This window comes from Clavelina lepadiformis, chromosome 8 (genome assembly GCF_947623445.1).
Source record: "Clavelina lepadiformis chromosome 8, kaClaLepa1.1, whole genome shotgun sequence".
Lineage (NCBI taxonomy): Eukaryota > Metazoa > Chordata > Ascidiacea > Aplousobranchia > Clavelinidae > Clavelina > Clavelina lepadiformis.
This window is the reverse complement of record NC_135247.1, coordinates 7,125,025-7,143,779: the sequence shown is the minus strand read 5'-3', so window position 1 is coordinate 7,143,779 and position 18,755 is coordinate 7,125,025. Positions and strand designations below refer to the sequence as shown.

Sequence of the window (18,755 nt, the reverse complement as noted above, 5' to 3'; positions counted from 1 at the left end):
AAGTTTAACTTTATATTTTTCGACACGATAGACAGACCATAGTGGAAAGAGTGGCAGCTGTTCAACAAACAAGACAACTTTCAGGAGTATGCCTGGTGAACATTTTAGTGAGGCTAAACAAGATTCTCTTTGCATCTGTACTTAGTCTTTAGGTACCGTACTAACTGCTCTAAGAGTCATGATTATTGCTTAAGAGCTCCTATAATTTTCTCTTTGTGAGTCCAAGAAAAATATAAGGAGAAAAAATCTAAGGAAAACACTAATCTACACAAGTAAATTGGTAGCATACAATACCTTTTACAAAGTCCTTCACTTTCACAATTCTTAAGCATGTGTGTGACCAAAACGTACTTTGTAAAGTTACCTATTTCCAAACTATGTGACAAGATTATGATACAAACGACGTAAGTATTATTGGGGTCTAGGCTAGTGTACAAAATAAGTGTACTACCACAGGATGCCTTTGCATATTAAACCCCAGCTAGTAAAATTGTGCATCTGGTTGTGCACTTGTATGCTACACCCTAATATTGTTACATTAATTTAATGCTTACGTCAACTACAAATGATACTTTTTTCTTTAACTTCAAGTGTTTTGTGCTTCAATTAAAGTAATGCCAACATAAAAGAGACCCAGACCTAATACCACTCAAAACAGTTTAGGATGTTATTCAGAGTTCAATCCATATACTTGCTTCAATATATGAGAGATCTTGTGCTGCTTAAGAAAAATGTTTCAACATTTATTCAGTACTTAACATCTTTGAGAGCATTTTTTTTGAAGCTCATTTGTCAACAACTTATTTTGATTTATATTTTAGGTTTTGATTTTCAAGATTTATATATATCGGTAAATATTTACGTGCTACTGCTTGCAATACATATTTAGTCACTAAGATATACACGATACACCTCACACAAATGGTACAATGCCTCCCAAAAAGAAAGGGGGTAAAAAAGGGAAAAAAGGAAAGAAGAGTGCAAAAGATGATGATGCATCGGCCTCTGGAGAAAAAGGAGGTTCTACAAAGGAACTGAATGAACTAAGTAAAGAATACTTTTTAATTCAAGTCAAGGATCTGGAACAACGGCTTGCTAGGTAATGTTTTTGCATTTAAGTGATCCAGATTTTTGAATTCTATAATTGAAAAGGTTTTACTCAATGTAGTACTTATTGAGGAATGTGATACTTGCTTATTAGGAAGGTTTTTGGAGAAAACTATATCTTTTCCTTCTTTAACAGCGTTTCTCAAAATATGGGTCATGATCCAAATGTTAATCACATGGCTGACAAACAATGTAACTTGCTCATAAGTTGCTGAACAGTTATTAAGTAACTACATAAATTTTAAATGGTTGAGTCTAAATTAAAATGCCAAATTCCAAAAAAAGTTTAGTCTTGAAACATTTGACTGGGTAATGCTGACACCAAACTATAATCTAAATCAATTTACCTTTTAGCTTATTAGTTACGAAACAGATGATAACAAAATTTGTAACTTTTTGCAGATATCAGAAAAAATGTGATGAACTAAGTATTTCAAACACTGAATATGAAGAAAAGCATAAGCAGCTGGTTCAAGATCGCAAAGAAATTGTTGATTTCCTCAAAAAATCTTTAGAGCAAAGACAGGATGAAATATCAGACTTGCATGATCGATTGCTTGGGCTCCAACAGGTAATTTGTATATCACCTTCTAAAAAATTAAAACACAACTTTTATTCAGACCAATATTTGATATACTAACTGCCACGGGTTCAAAGTTCAGTTTGACAAAAAACACCAAATTTGAAACAAATACATTGTTCAAATGACAAATGCAATCCATGTTTTTGCTTTTTAATAACTACTTCAAGCTCCAGACTTGTCCTTGGTTTGAATAGGAATTGGCAATTTGTCCGCTTTGAGAATCAGAGTCAGCTTGTAAAATGCCAAGTCAAATAGAAAAAAAGCCCTCATTTCAAAACAGAAACAACAAGTTTGACTATGACTCATGGTTGGCAGTGATTACATGTTTCAATGTTGTTTTATTAAAAAAAGGTGTTTTTATTATCATAGATAAAGTTGGTAATACCTTTTTCTTTAAAAAATCTTGCAGGCAAAAGATGCTGAAAAGGAAAGTTATGAGAATCAACTGTCTCATCTTAAACGTGAATTCCAGGAAGTTCGTGATCAGTTAACTTCAGAAAATATGATCCTCGGAGGAAAATTATCTTCATTGGAAGAATTTAAGGTTTCCTGTGCGGTTATACATATATATATATATATATTAATACTGGTGTGCATGATAAAAATAGAATGGATATGATAACTGATTGTGTTTAGGTTCAAAAAGAAGATCTGATGAAGAAATTTGCTGACATGGAAGAAAAATTACAAACACAAGAGAAAAATCACCAAGAAATAATTTACAACCTTGAGAAAAAAGCTGTTGTTGGAAAAGACCGGTAAGTATTTTGAAGAAATTTCTTTCTATAGGCCTACTACCCTGTTAAATATCTTTTTACACTATAGATGCCAACTCAAATTCAGGAGGGCGATGCCAAACTTTTAATAGGCCATAAATCAATGTCTAACAAAAATGTGCAAATCCAAATATCGTAGTTATATGATTACAAGCTGCATGTAATAGTACAGTAAGCCGCACTGGAATATAACGTTGAGTAAGCCCCTAAACTACACTTTGTTTGTTTGTGGCTTGTGAAACAGAAACGCTTTTCCGCAGTTTTGAAATGTCATCATTGCATGTTTAGGTTGAAAAAAGAAATGGTGTTGCGAGTGAACACAGTAGCTGCAGAATTCAGAAAAGTGTCAAATAAACAAATGGCAGACACTACCAAAAGAAATATTAGGGAAAATGTTTCCATAAATGCACAACTTGCAAAAATGTCGGAAAAGACAAAAGAACTAGTGCAGGTTTACAGACTTCTTATTTCTGACAATTAAACTCTTATTACAATATTCTCAAAAAATTTTTATTACTTCACTGTAGTTACGGGTAAAACAATGTCATAACTGTGTGACAGTACATTAATCAATGTAGCCTATTGGTGCTTGAATGTTTCAATGATAAAACTGAATTTCACAGGAAAATGATGAGCTGCGTGAGAAAGAAAAAAATTACAAAATGCAAATGGAACTGCTGGAAGCCACTCAGGAAGAGCTGGCAAAAAAGAATCATAGCAACCTCAAAGTAATTACAGACAATACAACTAGTACTCAATAGTATATTAGCACTACTGTAAAAATCGAAGCAAAGTTTTTTCATGGCTAAACAAAGTCAGATTGTAGGTCTTAAAAATGATGACAGCCAGAACAAGGCAACAAGAGGCGATTTTGGAAGAACTAGAAGCCAGGGACCAGGAGTACCTGCAGCTGGAGGAAGAATCATCACAAATTCGCCAAGAAAATGAGGATTTGACTGGCAAAGTTGATAGGTAAAGTGAAGTAGAAAACTTGCATACAAAGTGTTTAAGGTTCAAAGATTCAACTGTGAGGATTCCATTTTAGTATAGAACAGCAAGTTGTCAGTACATCCGCCCAACTCAAATCATCAGAAGAAAATTGTAAAAACCTCACAGCAGCAAAAGAAGCACTGGAGGATGTCCTATCAGCAGCTGCATATACACTCCATCAGGTAAGATTAATTTTACCCTCAGTAATTTAAAATCAATTACCAAGAAGCTGCGTAATGTCAAAAACAAATTTCCTTACCCAAGCAAAATTATCATCAATTCTGCTGCAGAGCTGTAGATACTAGTCATACGCATAGTATCTAGAAAAGTGCCTGCATCCCACTTGAATATGTGTATGTTTCTTTTTTTCGTCGGCCATGTATGTGAAGAATGAATAGTTCTATCAGAATTGCACTCATGCAAAATTTACATATTGGTACAGTGAGCAATGAGCATCCTCTGAGCTGGCTAAACCTGCTGCCACTAAGAACTATTTAGATTAGGAGAGTGTATAACAGAAAAGTTTATACTCATTTGAAATACTTTAGTTAGCCAGGTCCACAGCGCAACCAAGCTTTAACAGCAAGAATCACTTGTCGTCTGCTCTGATCAGCAGCCAATTTATAAGGAAAAAATCATTGCTCGTTCCCATTCAAATAAGCATCTTGCTCTGTACTGTATATACTTGACTAAAAAGAAAATTTTCAATGACAAATAATAATCAGCATAAAAGAATTATTACACAAAAAATTATGCCATGGATGCAATTGTGCTTAACCACTTGAATTAGTATATGCATAATTGCATATGTCGAATATGTAATGCTCTGGCTTCACTTTATCACTGTGTTTTAGTGTACAAGGGTTGGTTTTATTGTCTAGCTGACTCTTTGTTCTTTAAAATGATTGATGGTTTCATCATGAAAGTTATCTTTTTTAGGTGCTCACCGAAGATGATGGTGATGACGACTTAGAGAAGAGTGTAAAAAGGAAAACTATGATCGAGCGTCTGCTACTTGTACTTAACTCTGCAGCGTTAGTAGGCAAAGCACCACCTCCAGCAGACTTTTTCCAACAGCGCCAAAAAGTACATTGTCTAAGTTTTACAAATAATCAACACACATACTTATTAAGCTCAGTCATCCATTCAAGTTGGATTTGAGCACGGTACTTTATTACTATTCTCTCATTGAAACTTTACAGACCATCATGGCACCACTCTCTATGGTAAAAGATGCACCAAAGGTGGATCCAATCCAAGTAGATAAAAAGCATGAAGATTTCCCACACTACAAGCTTGGTGACCTTGGTCTTGTGCCTCGTCCGCGTAAACTGGCTTCCAAACATGCCGCATTTGCCAGCAAAGTTGCGCACTTGTCAGCCACAACACGTACAGGAATAAACCCCACAATACCTGTCAATGCACTCACGCCACAAACATTGCGAAAACACGACAGACTACCTGCTATTGTGCAGAAAAATGCTTAACTTTTAAATGCTATCTTAATTCATCTGCAGCTTTTCCTTGTTTTCGTGGCATTTTCTTAGAGTCATTTTCAAGTTCTTTGCTTTTGTAGTAATGCGGTGCAGCTTCCAAAAGCCAGCTGTTTTCAATTTCAATAACTTGTCTAAAATACAAAATGTGTATTGAGATAGGTGTACATAAAATATTACATGACTCAGCATTGCACAAAAGCAATTCTACAGGATACTTTCTTAAAGTTGTACTACGACAGTAAATGGTGCCATAATCTTACACAGACGTGGTCTAGTAACTTGTAGGATTATTGGCATTACATCTTAAGATTTCAATGGTAGTGTGAGTGATTGCTATTGCTGCAAATATTGCCTGAGGTCACACACTATATTCATGATAAAGCCAGTTCGTTTGCTTTGCTTCTGCTTGGAAATTGCCTCATAGAAGCAGCGGACAGCTACAATGCTAAGTTTGCCAGTTATTGGAGAAATGACATTGGTTATGCATATGCATGCTTACTAGGTAGAGCAATCCCTCTCTCAAGCATTCCGATACATGATGATGATAATGGTCATTGCACAGTTTGTTTCCTGTGAACGACATTTCACGTTATCTGTATGGTTCAACAGAAAACAAACTTTGTTGTTCTAAACATGTTTAAATGTTTTACACCCATGTGTATTACTTTGGATGATGTACTAGCATTGGCATGAGATTTTAATGCTAGCGTAAAAACATCTGCTGCTCTTACAGTAAAATTAATTTTTTTAAAACTGTATATAACAACCACTGCCTCTGAACCCTCTGATTTCTTCAAAAAGTGTCTGCTCTTACTGCTCTACCTAGTAAGCATAGACAAGCAATATCATTTCTCTAGAAACTGGCAAACTTAGCATGGTAAAAGTCAAGTGCTTCGTTAAAACGTTATCCAAGTAGATATGGAGAAACTTACAAACCTGACTTTAATATAGTGTGTTAATACGAATGGGTAGCACGCTGAATGACCTTTGCTTCTACGCATTCACAACACATGTGAAATATAATATGAAACCACATAAACATTGTGTAAATTAGATGTTTGTCTGTTTGAGCTGTGGTAAGACACCATTTATTGCCATAATGCTATAAAATGCACTTTAGTGAGTATTTTGTTTATATACTTCACAGTCTAATAAAATATGTATGTTTTAATTTGGTATTATGATGTTGCAAATCTCAAAGAAATATCATAGTACCTCATGAATTCTTTGGTGGTAAACACCAGCTCATGATAGATAATCCAGCGTGGTTGTTCTTCAAACAAACTGCTGTTGGGGTGAATATGAACAGTTTGTTGCTGCTTCACTGTGCGGTAACCTGACTTACTCAGTCGTGCGGCATGGTAAAAAAAACCAGCAGTAAAAGCCTATAAAAAGTCACATATCAACTTGTTTCTATGTGGCTGGCGTTGCAAACGAGCAAGCGAAAGTTTGTCATTTAAATACCTTTCGAATAGCAACAGTATCAGCGGAATTTGATGTCGGTTCAATTTCAACTCTTTCCATCAAGCCAGCCAGCTGGTCTCTCACATCTCTGGCACGCTTCATTGACCGATGTTGAATGAAATTTTCAAAGCACCACTGGATTGAAAACTCTGTTCCTGCCCACTGAAAAATTAAACCAACAAAAGTTGCATTTGATTAGAAATATGTTCATATGCAGACGCTGCACCAGTTGAGAGTTTATGAATTATAAGCAGCTTGCAACCTACTATTTATGTATATTCCCAAACAAATGGAAAAGTGTTCACGTCTCATATGTCCCGTGGAAGTCCGCAATTATAAAGGTGAGATATACAAGGGACAAATGACCTACAGATGAGCCGGATTACCTGATTGTAAACATTCATCAGTGTCAAATGATCTCCACCAGGAAGAAAGAAATTCATCCTTGCATTGTCAGCATGAACCATTTTATCTTTTGGACGGTAAAATATTGCACTGTTGACAGACAACATTGCCACAATGGTAAGGATTTCATCAGAGCATTTGTACCTAAATTTAATGTGAGAGTAAATGCCAAACTGAAACCAGTTAACTATTGAAGTGGTATATCGAAGACAAAATACAAACAAAATGCCAAATTAAATTCATATTTTACAATTCACATAACGTTCAAACTGCTGTGAGGGCCAATGAATGATTTAACCAACACAGAGAAAAGGGTACTTACTTTTCTGATGCAAGTATGGTTTTCGAGAGCATGGGGTCTGCAGGAAACTCAGCCATCCTTCTGCCAAGCTTAGTTAACTCACCAAGATGATTTAATGCTCCCAGTGCGTAGAGTTGTTCCAGGGCAAGCACAAGAGTCTCATGAGGTGGTGGATCCATGAAGTCGAAATGGATCAAGTCATTAATACCAAGACTACAACATATTCGCACAAGAAAAACAGGCGTAGAATTTATTAAAAAATTTCAATTTAAACGCCTTACCGTAATTATTATTAGTACTTATGTCAAATATATTATGTACCAGAACTTTGATAAATAATTAATCTTTGACATGAAGAAAACACGTTGAAATAGAAAACAAATACATTACATGATATTCTTTGTATTTTTAGTTAATTTTCATTAATGAACTTTCATTGGGCAGTCAGACGAACATGCTAGTTCAAAGACAATGTAAGGAGTCTGAGTCTTTAATTCTGACCCCTTGGGTGTGTGTTATAAATGAATACCCAACGTTAAGCATAATGGTTTACCTCTTCAGCAATAATACAACATTTGCCAGGTTAGTTCTTTGTATCTCAGGAACTGTAGAATCTTCCAGTTCATGCATGTATGCCCATGCAGTGTACAACCGAAAACACTTTCCTGGACCAACACGTCCAGCTCTGCCGGTGCGTTGATTGGCAGATTGCTAAAATATTTAAAAATAAGACCACTGTCATTACTGCTAAAAACCTACTACAGTTTAAAAGAGCAATAAACCTTTGAACACGGCACAACAATTAGTGATTCCATTCCAGTTCGAGCGTTGTAGCTTTTCTGTTTACAGAATCCTGGATCAATGACATAAACAATTCCATCTATCGTGAGAGAGGTCTCAGCAATATTCGTGGCTGTGATAACCTGCATTTATAACTAAATATTTATTAAAATGAAAATTAATATTTAATAAACTGATATTAACTACCGCTTAAGTTGATTTTGCAGTAGTCAATATCAAAGCCTATTCTGATTTATATAAAGAAGTTTGTTCTACTTTTCTTGCATTCGGCGGTGTTGGCTCAAATATTTTGGCTTGCATGTCTGATGGTAAGTTTGCATAGATTGGTAACACAATGAGTTCCTTTATTCTTGAGCCAAGGGACCTTGCTTTCTCCTGCAAATCGGGTAATTAAGTAACTACTGCAATTACTTATTGATGACATTCATGCATGGTACTTCAAGAATCCACTTTACAAAAATTTACAGTATCACAAAAAATCACCTGCAGCATTTCACAGCATGATTCAATCTCTTCCTGTCCAGTGAGAAAAATGAGAACATCCCCAGGTGGCTGTGTCAGGTGGATTTGAAAGACAGAAACCACACATGCGTCCAAGTAATCTGCTTCTGGCGCCTAAAAATTAGTAAAGTATTTAAATATTTCAACATCAAAAAATTAAACTAAGCGGAATGAAAACCACAGCAGCTTAGACCAACAAATAAGCTTTTGTTGTATTAATATAACCTTTGTGTAATAAATATCAACCGGAAAGCGCCGGCCCGGTATTCTAAAAATAGGGGCGTCATCAAAAAATGTGGAAAATTTTTCAGCATCTAATGTTGCACTGCTGATTAAAAGTTTGAGATCTGGTCGAAACCGTGCAATGTCCTTCACCAGGCCAAACAAGACATCAGTATGAAGCGTCCTTTCATGAGCCTCATCTGAATCATAGATAATGTATAAGAATTGCAAAAATTCCGACTACAATGATATTGGGATATTGTCTTTACCAAGTTAAATATATTTACCAATCATGATGACACTGTAACCCTTTAAATCAGGCTCAGTGAGAAACTCCCGAAGTAACATTCCATCGGTCATGTATTTAATCTTTGTTCTCTCACTGGTGCAATCTTCAAATCTGATACTGTAACCAGATTCAGCTCCAACTTTGACACCCATTTCATCAGCAACACGTGAGGCAACTGACATTGCAGCTACCCTACGAGGCTTAGCACAAAACACAAATGCAAAGGAATTTGACAAGCTGTGATTTTGACTATTGAACAAAAACCTGGGTTTTACTTTCTGTGAACATACCTGGGTGCAGCCAACTTTCATCTCTCCTTTACAGTAACCGGACTCGTAAAGATATTGTGGAATTTGAGTTGTCTTCCCACTTCCGGTTTCACCCTCAATGATAATCACCTGTAATATGTTCTTCTGTTAGTTGAAAACCTTGTTTCGGAATCGTTTCAGTATTGTAATAATCCTAGTTTTCCATATTTGACTCTGAAAATCTCTGTAGGTATAAATGTAAGACACTATGTAAGTACCTGATGTTCTTTAATAGCTTGAAGAAGATCTTCTCTGTAAGCATAAATTGGAAGAGACTTCCTAACCTCATCAATTGATTTTTGTTTTTTTTCTTTTTCACTTAACTGTATGCTTTCCATATCTGCGTAATCGAAAAGGACAAATAAAAATATAATTTGTCTATGCCAGACGTGGGCAAACTGCGGCTCGCGCGCCACATGCGGCTCTTCGGCATGTTTTTTGTGGCTCTTCTAGTCGAATCGTAAAATTTCAATAAAATTGCAAAGACTACCAAGAGTACTGTTTATGAACGTTTCTCTCTTTTTCTTTTCCTTATTTAGGCCAGCATTGATGACAAGTTATTAATTATCCAAATTTAATGATATTTTTCAATTGAGGAATGCAGATATGGAACAATTAAATGACATAAATTATTTATGACGTCATAAGTTCTTATGACTTGGCTCGTCAGTAAAAATTTAACAACCAAAGCGGCTCTCGGGTTCAAATAGTTTGCCCACCCCTGGTCTATGCCAAATCTAGGTTATGCTGATATCAATCATCTAACACTATTCACTGAGTTTAGTTCAACCTTCTTCTTGTATTGTTCCCTTTCGAGTAGCTGCTTGCACAAATTCAATCATATCATCTTCTGTCAACAATTCATACTGAGATTGTTTTGGTTTTGCATCTTTCGCTCCATATCTTGCTGTGGCCGCATTTAGTCTGGTTTGCTCCCACCGTTGGTGTTCAAGGTTCGCATGATAACCTTCACAAAAGCATAAGCTGGGATGACTTTTTCAGTTTCAGTTGCTAGTTTTAAAATGATAGAAAGACCCTCAACAATTTAATAGTAATTTATACCATCGGCAACATCATCCAGTTCGTCATACTCATCTGGTACATCTGTTCTTCGCTTTTCTTCAGGCAAATAATACCTGCAATGCACACCATGAATGAAAAAATAACAAACAGGTATAACAACTGAACTGCCAACCAGATCCGTCATTTACCTTCCACGTTTATCTTTTTCACTGATTTCCTTATATTTGATTGCAACATCACGAACACGTTTCTTGTATTCTAAATCTCCTTTTTCTCGTTCAGTAATACGCTCATCTAAAAATAATTAATTGATAAGCAGTTGATAATTAATTAAATATGATTAAATTAATATAATATCAGTATATAATTACTTTTGGCAAAAACAAAAATGTGATTGAATATTCAATTCGAGATTTGTGTTTGTGAATAAAAATACATTAATAATATAACCTACTTGTAAGTACAAACAAGTGCATAATATCAATAATTACAAGCATAACCTACAAACAATACAGCTCAATAGTGAAGTAAATAAATAAATGGCAAATTTAAAATCTGTATGTTACCAGAAAAAAGGTACTCTTCATCTTTAATGTCATCTATGAGCTCCTGCAGCTTAACTTCTTCTCTCATTTTCAAATATTCCTGACGAGATTTCTCACGCAGCTCAGCAATTGATAAATTTTCAATTTCCGTATCTTTGGCCTAAATGTAACAGAAAAGAAAATATTTGCTTTCAATGCATACTATATTAAAAGTTATTAACTACATACGAAACTAATTTCTGATTTCGTTCTAAATTCATCAACAACATACCTTCTTAGCATCAACAATTTTTCGTGTTTTTTCTTCATCTTTTTCCCTCATTCTCTTTGCAAATTCATCTCTTTCTTTTAAATCTTTTTTTCTTTCTTTCTCATCTTTATCCCACTCCTCATCAGAGGAAGATGAAGATGTCTAAAAGAGAGCAAAGAGTCAGTTGACATCGGTTTAAAACAACTACGGTGCATCATGTGACTACCGGTATCTCCTAAGGAGAAAAGGAGTACTGTAGTATACAAATATCGTAAAAGTAAAAATGATTCCCACACATCAAGCAACTAACTTTTGCAATCTTGTTTTGGTGTGGCTTTTGCTTTGGTTTGACAGATTCTTCCTCTGATGAAGATTCTGATTTCTTGCGCTGGCGAATCTTACGCTGTAAAGACTGGCCCGTCCCTGGATAAAGTAACGGAATATATAGGTAAAAGATCAAACATCTCTGAAAGTTTAAAATTTCTGTTTTGGGGCAGTTGTATTGCATTGTGAGCCAACCTTTTGTTTTGTTTGACGTCCTGATAGGTTTCAATTCTTCTTCTTCCTCGTCAGAAGAAACGAGCTGATAAGACTTTGTTTTCTGCTGTAAAGCGATCGCCTTTCTTTCTGCTATTTTACTTATTGAGGTTGGTTTCTGCTTATGAGGAATCTAAAAATATATAAACTGTACATAATCAAGGAAAAAAATTGGCATTTACACGACCATTTGCAAGGACGAAAATAGCATACATACATAAATTAGTATCACATAAATAATATAATAGCCATTATATTATGATACAATTAATACACGTTGCAAAAAAACTTGTATGCAAACATACATAGGCACCAACTTACATGGCCACTTCAACAGAGTGGTAGCCTCCCCATTGCTCACTGGGGTAAAATTTTATTAACCTGCGTTAGCTATTTGCACAGAAATGTTATTTTATCATAGTATGCTTTAGTGTTGTTGAGGCAGTGATTTTTGCTACAAGACAACATATATTCTTGTCTAGGCAGAGCACCAATTTTGCCAAGAAAAAATCCTGTTTACAAAAACATGATTTTGCATAGCATCAGTCATGGGAACTTCAGAATGAAGAGTCATAGTACGAGAACTTTCTATTGCCCAGCCTACATTAAGCTAGTTAGACTAACGTGGGACAGTTTTCTTTTTAGCAATTTGCCATACTGTCGCATAACCCGCTCCTATTTCAAGCAAAAACAGCGGGAACTTATAAGCCAGACCTATTATAGTCTTGAAATCGGTTCCAAAATTTTTTGTGTTAATGACATATAGTTACAGTAAGTCGAAATGCCATCACCACCTCATACAAAAAAATGCACACGTATGTATTTAAGGAATATTGTCATCTATCAAAGGTACTACGCAAACAAAGACAAATATAAATACAGTTACATATATTCCAGGAGTGGGTTCCAAATCAGTTCCAAATCCACGGCTCATGAAACAAATGTGCTTTCTTTACAAAAACGATTTGAAATAATAATGTTTCTAAATGATGAAGTTTTCATTGTAGAACTGACATTTTTTGAAAAAACTTCTAGGGAGGTCCACCATGTACTAGAAGTTTTACCTGTATCTACCTGTATTGTAACTGGGAATGTGCCCCATGAAGGTTGTAGGCCACGTAGGCGTAAGTTGCAGGTTGACATAAAAAAATCCCGAATTTATTCGCATTAGAACCAAGTAATAAAATTTCATCCAAAAGTTGCCAAATCTTGCTTGTAACATGACGTAAACAAATTGCTTTGTAAATGTTTAAAAAGTAAACAATAATCTAAGTTATATTGTATTTGGGGGCGACATCATGAGTATTCGTATTTGCTTGAATTTTTCACAAAGATGATATTTGGCAAATATATTTGTGTTTAGGTTCGTATTGGCCCATCCCTAATTGAAACTATCCACTGTTTCGATTCTCAACGTTTTGAAAAAATTTTTAAACATTTTTTTGAATAGCGTTTATATCATACAATGTCAGTATAACGTTTGATTTCAAAAACATAAGTTTTTGAACTTCAAATAATAACAGTTTTTAGATGTTTCAGAACAATAAACAAGGAAAGTTTGTTAGAAGTTAACATATCACAATATTTAAAAAAATATTTACCGTTTACATGTATTCAGGCCCAGACTACATTTGTTGTACCACATTTAAACAAGGTAGTTTAAATGTTAATCTTTAAATGAAAATGTTATAAATAATTATAAATATTGGAGTTAATATGATAAGAGTTATATAATATTTAAAACATGTTGTTGATTAGAAAGTGTTTTATTGGGGTTCAAGCTTTAGTTATTCTGTACTTTATTTCAATGATATCTTGCATTCGCATGAAATTGTTACAATTTTGCATTGATTTAACTTTTAACATAATTGGTAATCATCTTTTGTTTGAATGCATTTAATTTTAGAAATTTTCAGATCTAAGAAGGAAATACTTATCGGTAAAGTAAGCGGCAAGTCCATAAACAAGTTGGACTTAAATCAAAGAGTTGTTTGCGGTAAACATACTGGTCAATGGGGTTTTTAATAATATGTAGTGGTTAAGCAGTTATTGCCAAAGTTGTACTGCAAATTTGGTCTCCAATTCTGATACAGAGAGCAATCATTATGATGTCTCAATTTAAAAACAATATGCTTAATGTCTGGGTTATGCATTAGACATGGTAGTAGACTAGTGGTGGTAGGCTAACTAATGACTTTTTGATATAATACATCACCATAGGTAGGTGATTAGTAGCAGGTAATATTTGTTTTCAGCATAGGAATGTCACAAATGACAGCACATGAAGTGATGAAGCATTTTTGTTTTACCGAAGTTACTGATATCGGACTAGGCTAGAATCAACAGCCACGACTGAACTGCACTATAGGTGAGCACCTACATACATTACTCACTGCAAATACCAAAATCCCTTCACCAGTTTATTTACTGGCAACTACTCTCAGTGGTGGTAAAAGTAACCATATAATTCACTTAAGTAGAAGTATTGTTACTCCCAAAAAAATCTACTTCACTACAAGTAGACGTATTGCTGTTCAAGTATAAAGTGGATCATTTCAAACAACTAAAGTAAGAAGTAGTTTTAAAAGTAGTTATCAATCTAAAGTATGAGGTTGTGAAAGCACAAATTACCACGAGCTTGTTAAAAGCAATACAACTGCAGGGAAATGCATAATTTTATGAAGTTAAATAGTTTCAGATATATTTTGATCTTTAATCAGAGCATTGTTATATGAAATACGTGAAAATCATATTATCTCGGTATCATATATAAATGTTTTGTGCAGATGTCATTGCAAATGAAAACTACTGTAAATTATCTTCTAACTAAAAAATTGACTATTTCCTACTTTAGCATTTGTTAACCTACTCAAGTATGTTACTTTGGACTAAAAACTACTTGAGCAAAAGTAGAAGTACCCGTAAACAAAACTACTGAAGTAGCCAAAGTAGAAGAAATCTACCTAAGTAGATACAAAGTAAAACTAGTTCGTTACTGACTACTCTTTGATTTAAAGCCAAGTTGCTTTTGAACTTGACCTTCACTTTTCAAGTTTCATGGTTAAAAAAAGGTTCAATTTTAAAATTATATACATCTCGAGCTTAAGCTTTTAATTTTCTGTATGGACATATAAAACTACTGCACACTAAAATATGTGAAGAAGTTTCAAAATATGAACCTTTTTTATGTAGCATTATTTGCCAAAATATATCTACTACATTTTAAAAAGGATCTTTTAGTTCGTTATGGATTATGTGGCGCTCAGGTTTTTCTGATTTGCCAAATGTGGCTTCTACTCCCACATGACATAACTTTGGCCACCTCTGATAAATATCATATATATAACATATCAAACAAACATAATATACATATACCTTGTCATAAAGTTCCATTGCAAAATCAACCATTTTTGATGTCATGGTCACAGTATCTGTTTGCCTCAAACGACGAATAAAGTCCTCATTGCTATCACTCTTCTTGCAGAGGCCGATAAGGAATTGTATTACATGCTGAATGGATTTATTATATCATTAAATTAAATATGGAATGCAGCACTAATTCATTATGCTGTTTGTTAATACTCATGTTATGGTATCAAAATAGTCAGCGAGTCATTCCATGTATAATCAACCAATTTTTTTAAAATTTGTAACCACTACTCTTGGATTTTGATAATTTCGATATATGTTATAGACCTTGAAAAAACCCGAAGATTAAAAAAAAATTTTGAAAATATCTCCAGGCGTTTTTGAGTTATTCAAATTTGAAATTTTCGCCACACGATGGCGTTTGGTTAGTGAGCACTGGTCACGCTTTATGATTTTCTTTAATATCTTTATTTCTGATTCTATTATATCACACCTCCTTCATGGAGTAAATTAAGTTTTTTCATTAATGTCAAAGTTCAAGTTTACGATGCAATTACAAAAATAGCAATCGCATTGGAAACATAATTTTTGCACTTTTGTGTAGCATGGTTCATGTATTTTCATATATCCAAAAATTGGAAACTTGTTTTTTGTGCTTTAGGAGTAAAGTTGGTTTTAACAGCAAGCACTATTTTTGTGATATCAAGTTTGAGTCAACTTGATTTTGATGAAATGGCTTAGATGTACAGGTATTGGATACTTTTTGCTTGCACAGTATGATGAGGAACTTGATGATGAAGTCCAATGCCAACAATGAAAGTCTACAGACAGGATGGATCTTATCACGGTGTTAAAGACGAGATATGAATGGATTCAAGAAATTGTAAGAGTTTTGGATGATCTTACAAAGCATTCATTCATAGCTAAATGCCAATCTAGATACTTAAACTCCAGAAGGAGTTCTTTAACAGATGATACTTGTGTGATTTTGCTGGATTTCGCTGAGAATTACACTTTTACAATCCAAGATGAAGTACAAAGCTATCACTGGAACCAGCAGCAATGTACAATCCATCCCGCTGTTGTGTATTACATGCAAGATCACATCTTGATGCAGCAGTCATTTTGCTTTGTTTCAGATGACTTAACACATGACACAGCTTTTGTGTATGGGCTTTTGTGCAAACTCACTGCATTGATTCCAAGCTTGTCGAGCACCATTACTAAAGTTGAATATTTCTCGGACGGTTGCGCTGGACAGTATAAAAATTATAAAAATATACTGAATTTGTGCCATCACAAGTGTGATTTCAACCTGGAAGCGTGTTGGTCCTTTTTTGCAACCAGTCACGGGAAATCTCCATGTGATGGTGTTGGAGGTACTGTTAAACGACTGGTTAAGACAGCTAGCTTACAAAGACCTACATCTGACCAGATTACAACCACACAAGCATTCTATAAATATTGTTGTGACAACATCAATGGAATTGCATTCGAGTTTTTGCATTCAGAAGATTTACAAAAGGACAGGCTTGCAATGGCATCAAGGTTTTTATTAGAAAGCACAATACCTGGAACACGATCTTTTCACCATTTTCAACCCCTTTCGAAATCTTCAATAGGATACAAGCGAACAAGTGATGATAACAAATTCACAGGCATTCATTACTTTTCACATTGCAACAGAGATGATTTGCAAGTTGCTGTGAATGACTATGTAGCTTGCAACTATGATGGAAAGTGGTGGATGGGATTAATCGACGGAGTTGACAGTGCTCAGTTGGATGCCCAAGTGAAGTTTATGCACCCACCAGGTCCCACAAATACATTTTTTTGGCCATCAAAGGACGATGTATGCTGGGTTCCTTTCCAGCAAATTCTATGCAAAGTTACAACAACTGGAAGATCGTACAGTATCACTGCAGAAGATTTAAAAACAGTGATGAAAGCCTACACCGATAGAGAATGACAATTCTTTAACTTTGGTATAGTGACAAGGGCATTTTATGAACAGTATGTACAATTTTGTACAGTCATGTTACTAGGCCTACAAATTGACTTGGCAATTTTATATTGTGTTAAGTATTGTCTTGCTCTCATTTTAAGGTATTCTTTTTACATTTAATGTGTGAAAACTGCATAGATGTTAGAGGTGTACCCTTTATGCTTTGGAAGGGGGAAAGACCACTAATATTAAAAAGTTGTGGGGGTTGATAACTTGGTATAAAGTATTTAAATAAGGGCCAATCTTGCATGCAAATGATCGTTACAATTTGCTTTGTTATTATCTTGAGCAATAGCTTTTACTGTTGTGTGCCAGATTTTTTGTTGGGTATGGTACTAAGGTCAAGAATCAAAACAGGAGTAGGCAAAATTGAAGTTCAAAAAGGAACTCAAATTTACTGTAACCTCTCTCAGTGTGCACCTTTAGCAGGCAGTAATTAATGTTTTTGGTGAATAATCTTTTAACACTAGCAGTTGGTGCCTTGGAATTGCAACCTTGCATATATGCATGACCAGTTATACGATATTGCTGTTAAAACCAACTTTACTCCTAAAGCACAAAAAACAAGTTTCCAATTTTTGGATATATGAAAATACATGAACCATGCTACACAAAAGTGCAAAAATTATGTTTCCAATGCGATTGCTATTTTTGTAATTGCATCGTAAACTTGAACTTTGACATTAATGAAAAAACTAAATTTACTCCATGAAGGAGGTGTGATATAGGTTTTTTATGTGCTTAAATGAATTCCTTGACCCCAAAAATGGTGAATTCAACATTTGTTTCATTATTCTACCTTCAGAAATAAAGATATTAAAGAAAATCATGAAGCGTGACCAGTGCTCACTAACCAAACGCCATCGTGTGGCGAAAATTTCAAATTTGAATAACTCAAAAACGCCTGGAGATATTTTCAAAATTTTTTTTTTAAACTTCAGCTTTTTCCAAGGTCTATAACATATATTGAAATTATCAAAATCCAAGAGTAGTGGTTACAGGGCCTGGTTGATTATATACATGGAATGACTCCAGTGTCAAACCGAAGAAAGTCATTAAACAACCTAAATTCGGCAATGAGTCTTTTTCGCTAGAGTCAGGTTTATCAGTTACAGAGCTTATGTTTAGGCTGTCACTATTTCACTGGAAAAAAATTATACATTGAAAGCTATAATTTTGCATAGTTTCTTCAAATTTGGAACTGTTCACAAGGACCATTAAACAGAAACAATCATGCCTAGTCCAAGAGTATTACATCATAGTGTGATATGGTGTCAAACTCTGTGGTCATAACCTCTTCGTCAGCAACGATACAAGCTTGTTAGTATTAGCCTAATACAACAAATTTTAAATGTTCTTTTTCTTTAAATATATTTTGCATTGATCAAACTATGTTTAATATCATTCATATGAGAGTTTAAACACATTCAATAAAAACATGCACAAAAAAGAATATTAAATTTACCACCAACCTTTTCACTCAGTCCGAGAATTTCATGCAGTTTATCGCTCACCCAGATCTCTAATTGTGAAGGCATCTTGTATGATGTACAAGTCGTATGAAATAGTCAACAAGCAAGCTCTTTGCAGCACATGTCAGCATGTAAGCATTTTAAATAGTATTTATGGTATTCTACAAATGCTCTTTAAACTAAAACAGCACCACTGTTTCTTATCTCTACTTCAATGTAAAGATACAATTATACAGATTATCAACAAACATATGTTAAGGCTTACTAGGCCTATACAAAGCGAGGGTCTAGGCCTAGTGTACAGGTACACA

The 18,755-nt window shown here is 34.6% G+C and overlaps 2 protein-coding genes across 3 annotated transcripts; one reads left to right on the top strand and one right to left on the bottom strand.

Moving 5' to 3' along the window:
• The first annotated feature begins 31 nt into the window (after nucleotides 1-31).
• On the top strand, nucleotides 32-4,943 carry LOC143469885 (cilia- and flagella-associated protein 157-like). Of its 2 annotated transcripts, XM_076967761.1 has the most exons (11): nucleotides 32-152; nucleotides 890-1,099; nucleotides 1,510-1,678; nucleotides 2,100-2,234; nucleotides 2,327-2,448; nucleotides 2,755-2,917; nucleotides 3,090-3,194; nucleotides 3,293-3,438; nucleotides 3,512-3,638; nucleotides 4,396-4,542; nucleotides 4,659-4,943. In XM_076967761.1, exons 2-11 carry the CDS (start codon nucleotides 930-932, stop codon nucleotides 4,941-4,943), a joined length of 1,569 nt encoding a protein of 522 aa, XP_076823876.1. In that variant the 5' UTR covers nucleotides 32-152; nucleotides 890-929. The 2 variants fall into 2 exon arrangements, with proteins under 2 accessions (XP_076823876.1, XP_076823875.1); XM_076967760.1 differs by lacking the exon at nucleotides 32-152 and having other exon boundaries at nucleotides 174-1,099.
• LOC143469884 (pre-mRNA-splicing factor ATP-dependent RNA helicase DHX16-like) lies at nucleotides 4,581-18,650 on the bottom strand. Its single transcript, XM_076967759.1, has 22 exons — nucleotides 18,445-18,650; nucleotides 14,974-15,108; nucleotides 11,581-11,731; nucleotides 11,372-11,484; nucleotides 11,083-11,223; nucleotides 10,833-10,971; nucleotides 10,455-10,560; nucleotides 10,306-10,379; nucleotides 10,034-10,210; nucleotides 9,462-9,583; nucleotides 9,226-9,333; nucleotides 8,934-9,135; nucleotides 8,650-8,846; nucleotides 8,407-8,538; nucleotides 8,179-8,298; nucleotides 7,905-8,045; nucleotides 7,676-7,833; nucleotides 7,144-7,335; nucleotides 6,803-6,965; nucleotides 6,417-6,578; nucleotides 6,168-6,337; nucleotides 4,581-5,083 (listed from the first exon to the last, which is right to left on the bottom strand). Exons 1-22 carry the CDS (start codon nucleotides 18,508-18,510, stop codon nucleotides 4,954-4,956), a joined length of 3,099 nt encoding a protein of 1,032 aa, XP_076823874.1. The 5' UTR covers nucleotides 18,511-18,650; the 3' UTR covers nucleotides 4,581-4,953.
• Between the last annotated feature and the right edge of the window lie 105 nt (nucleotides 18,651-18,755).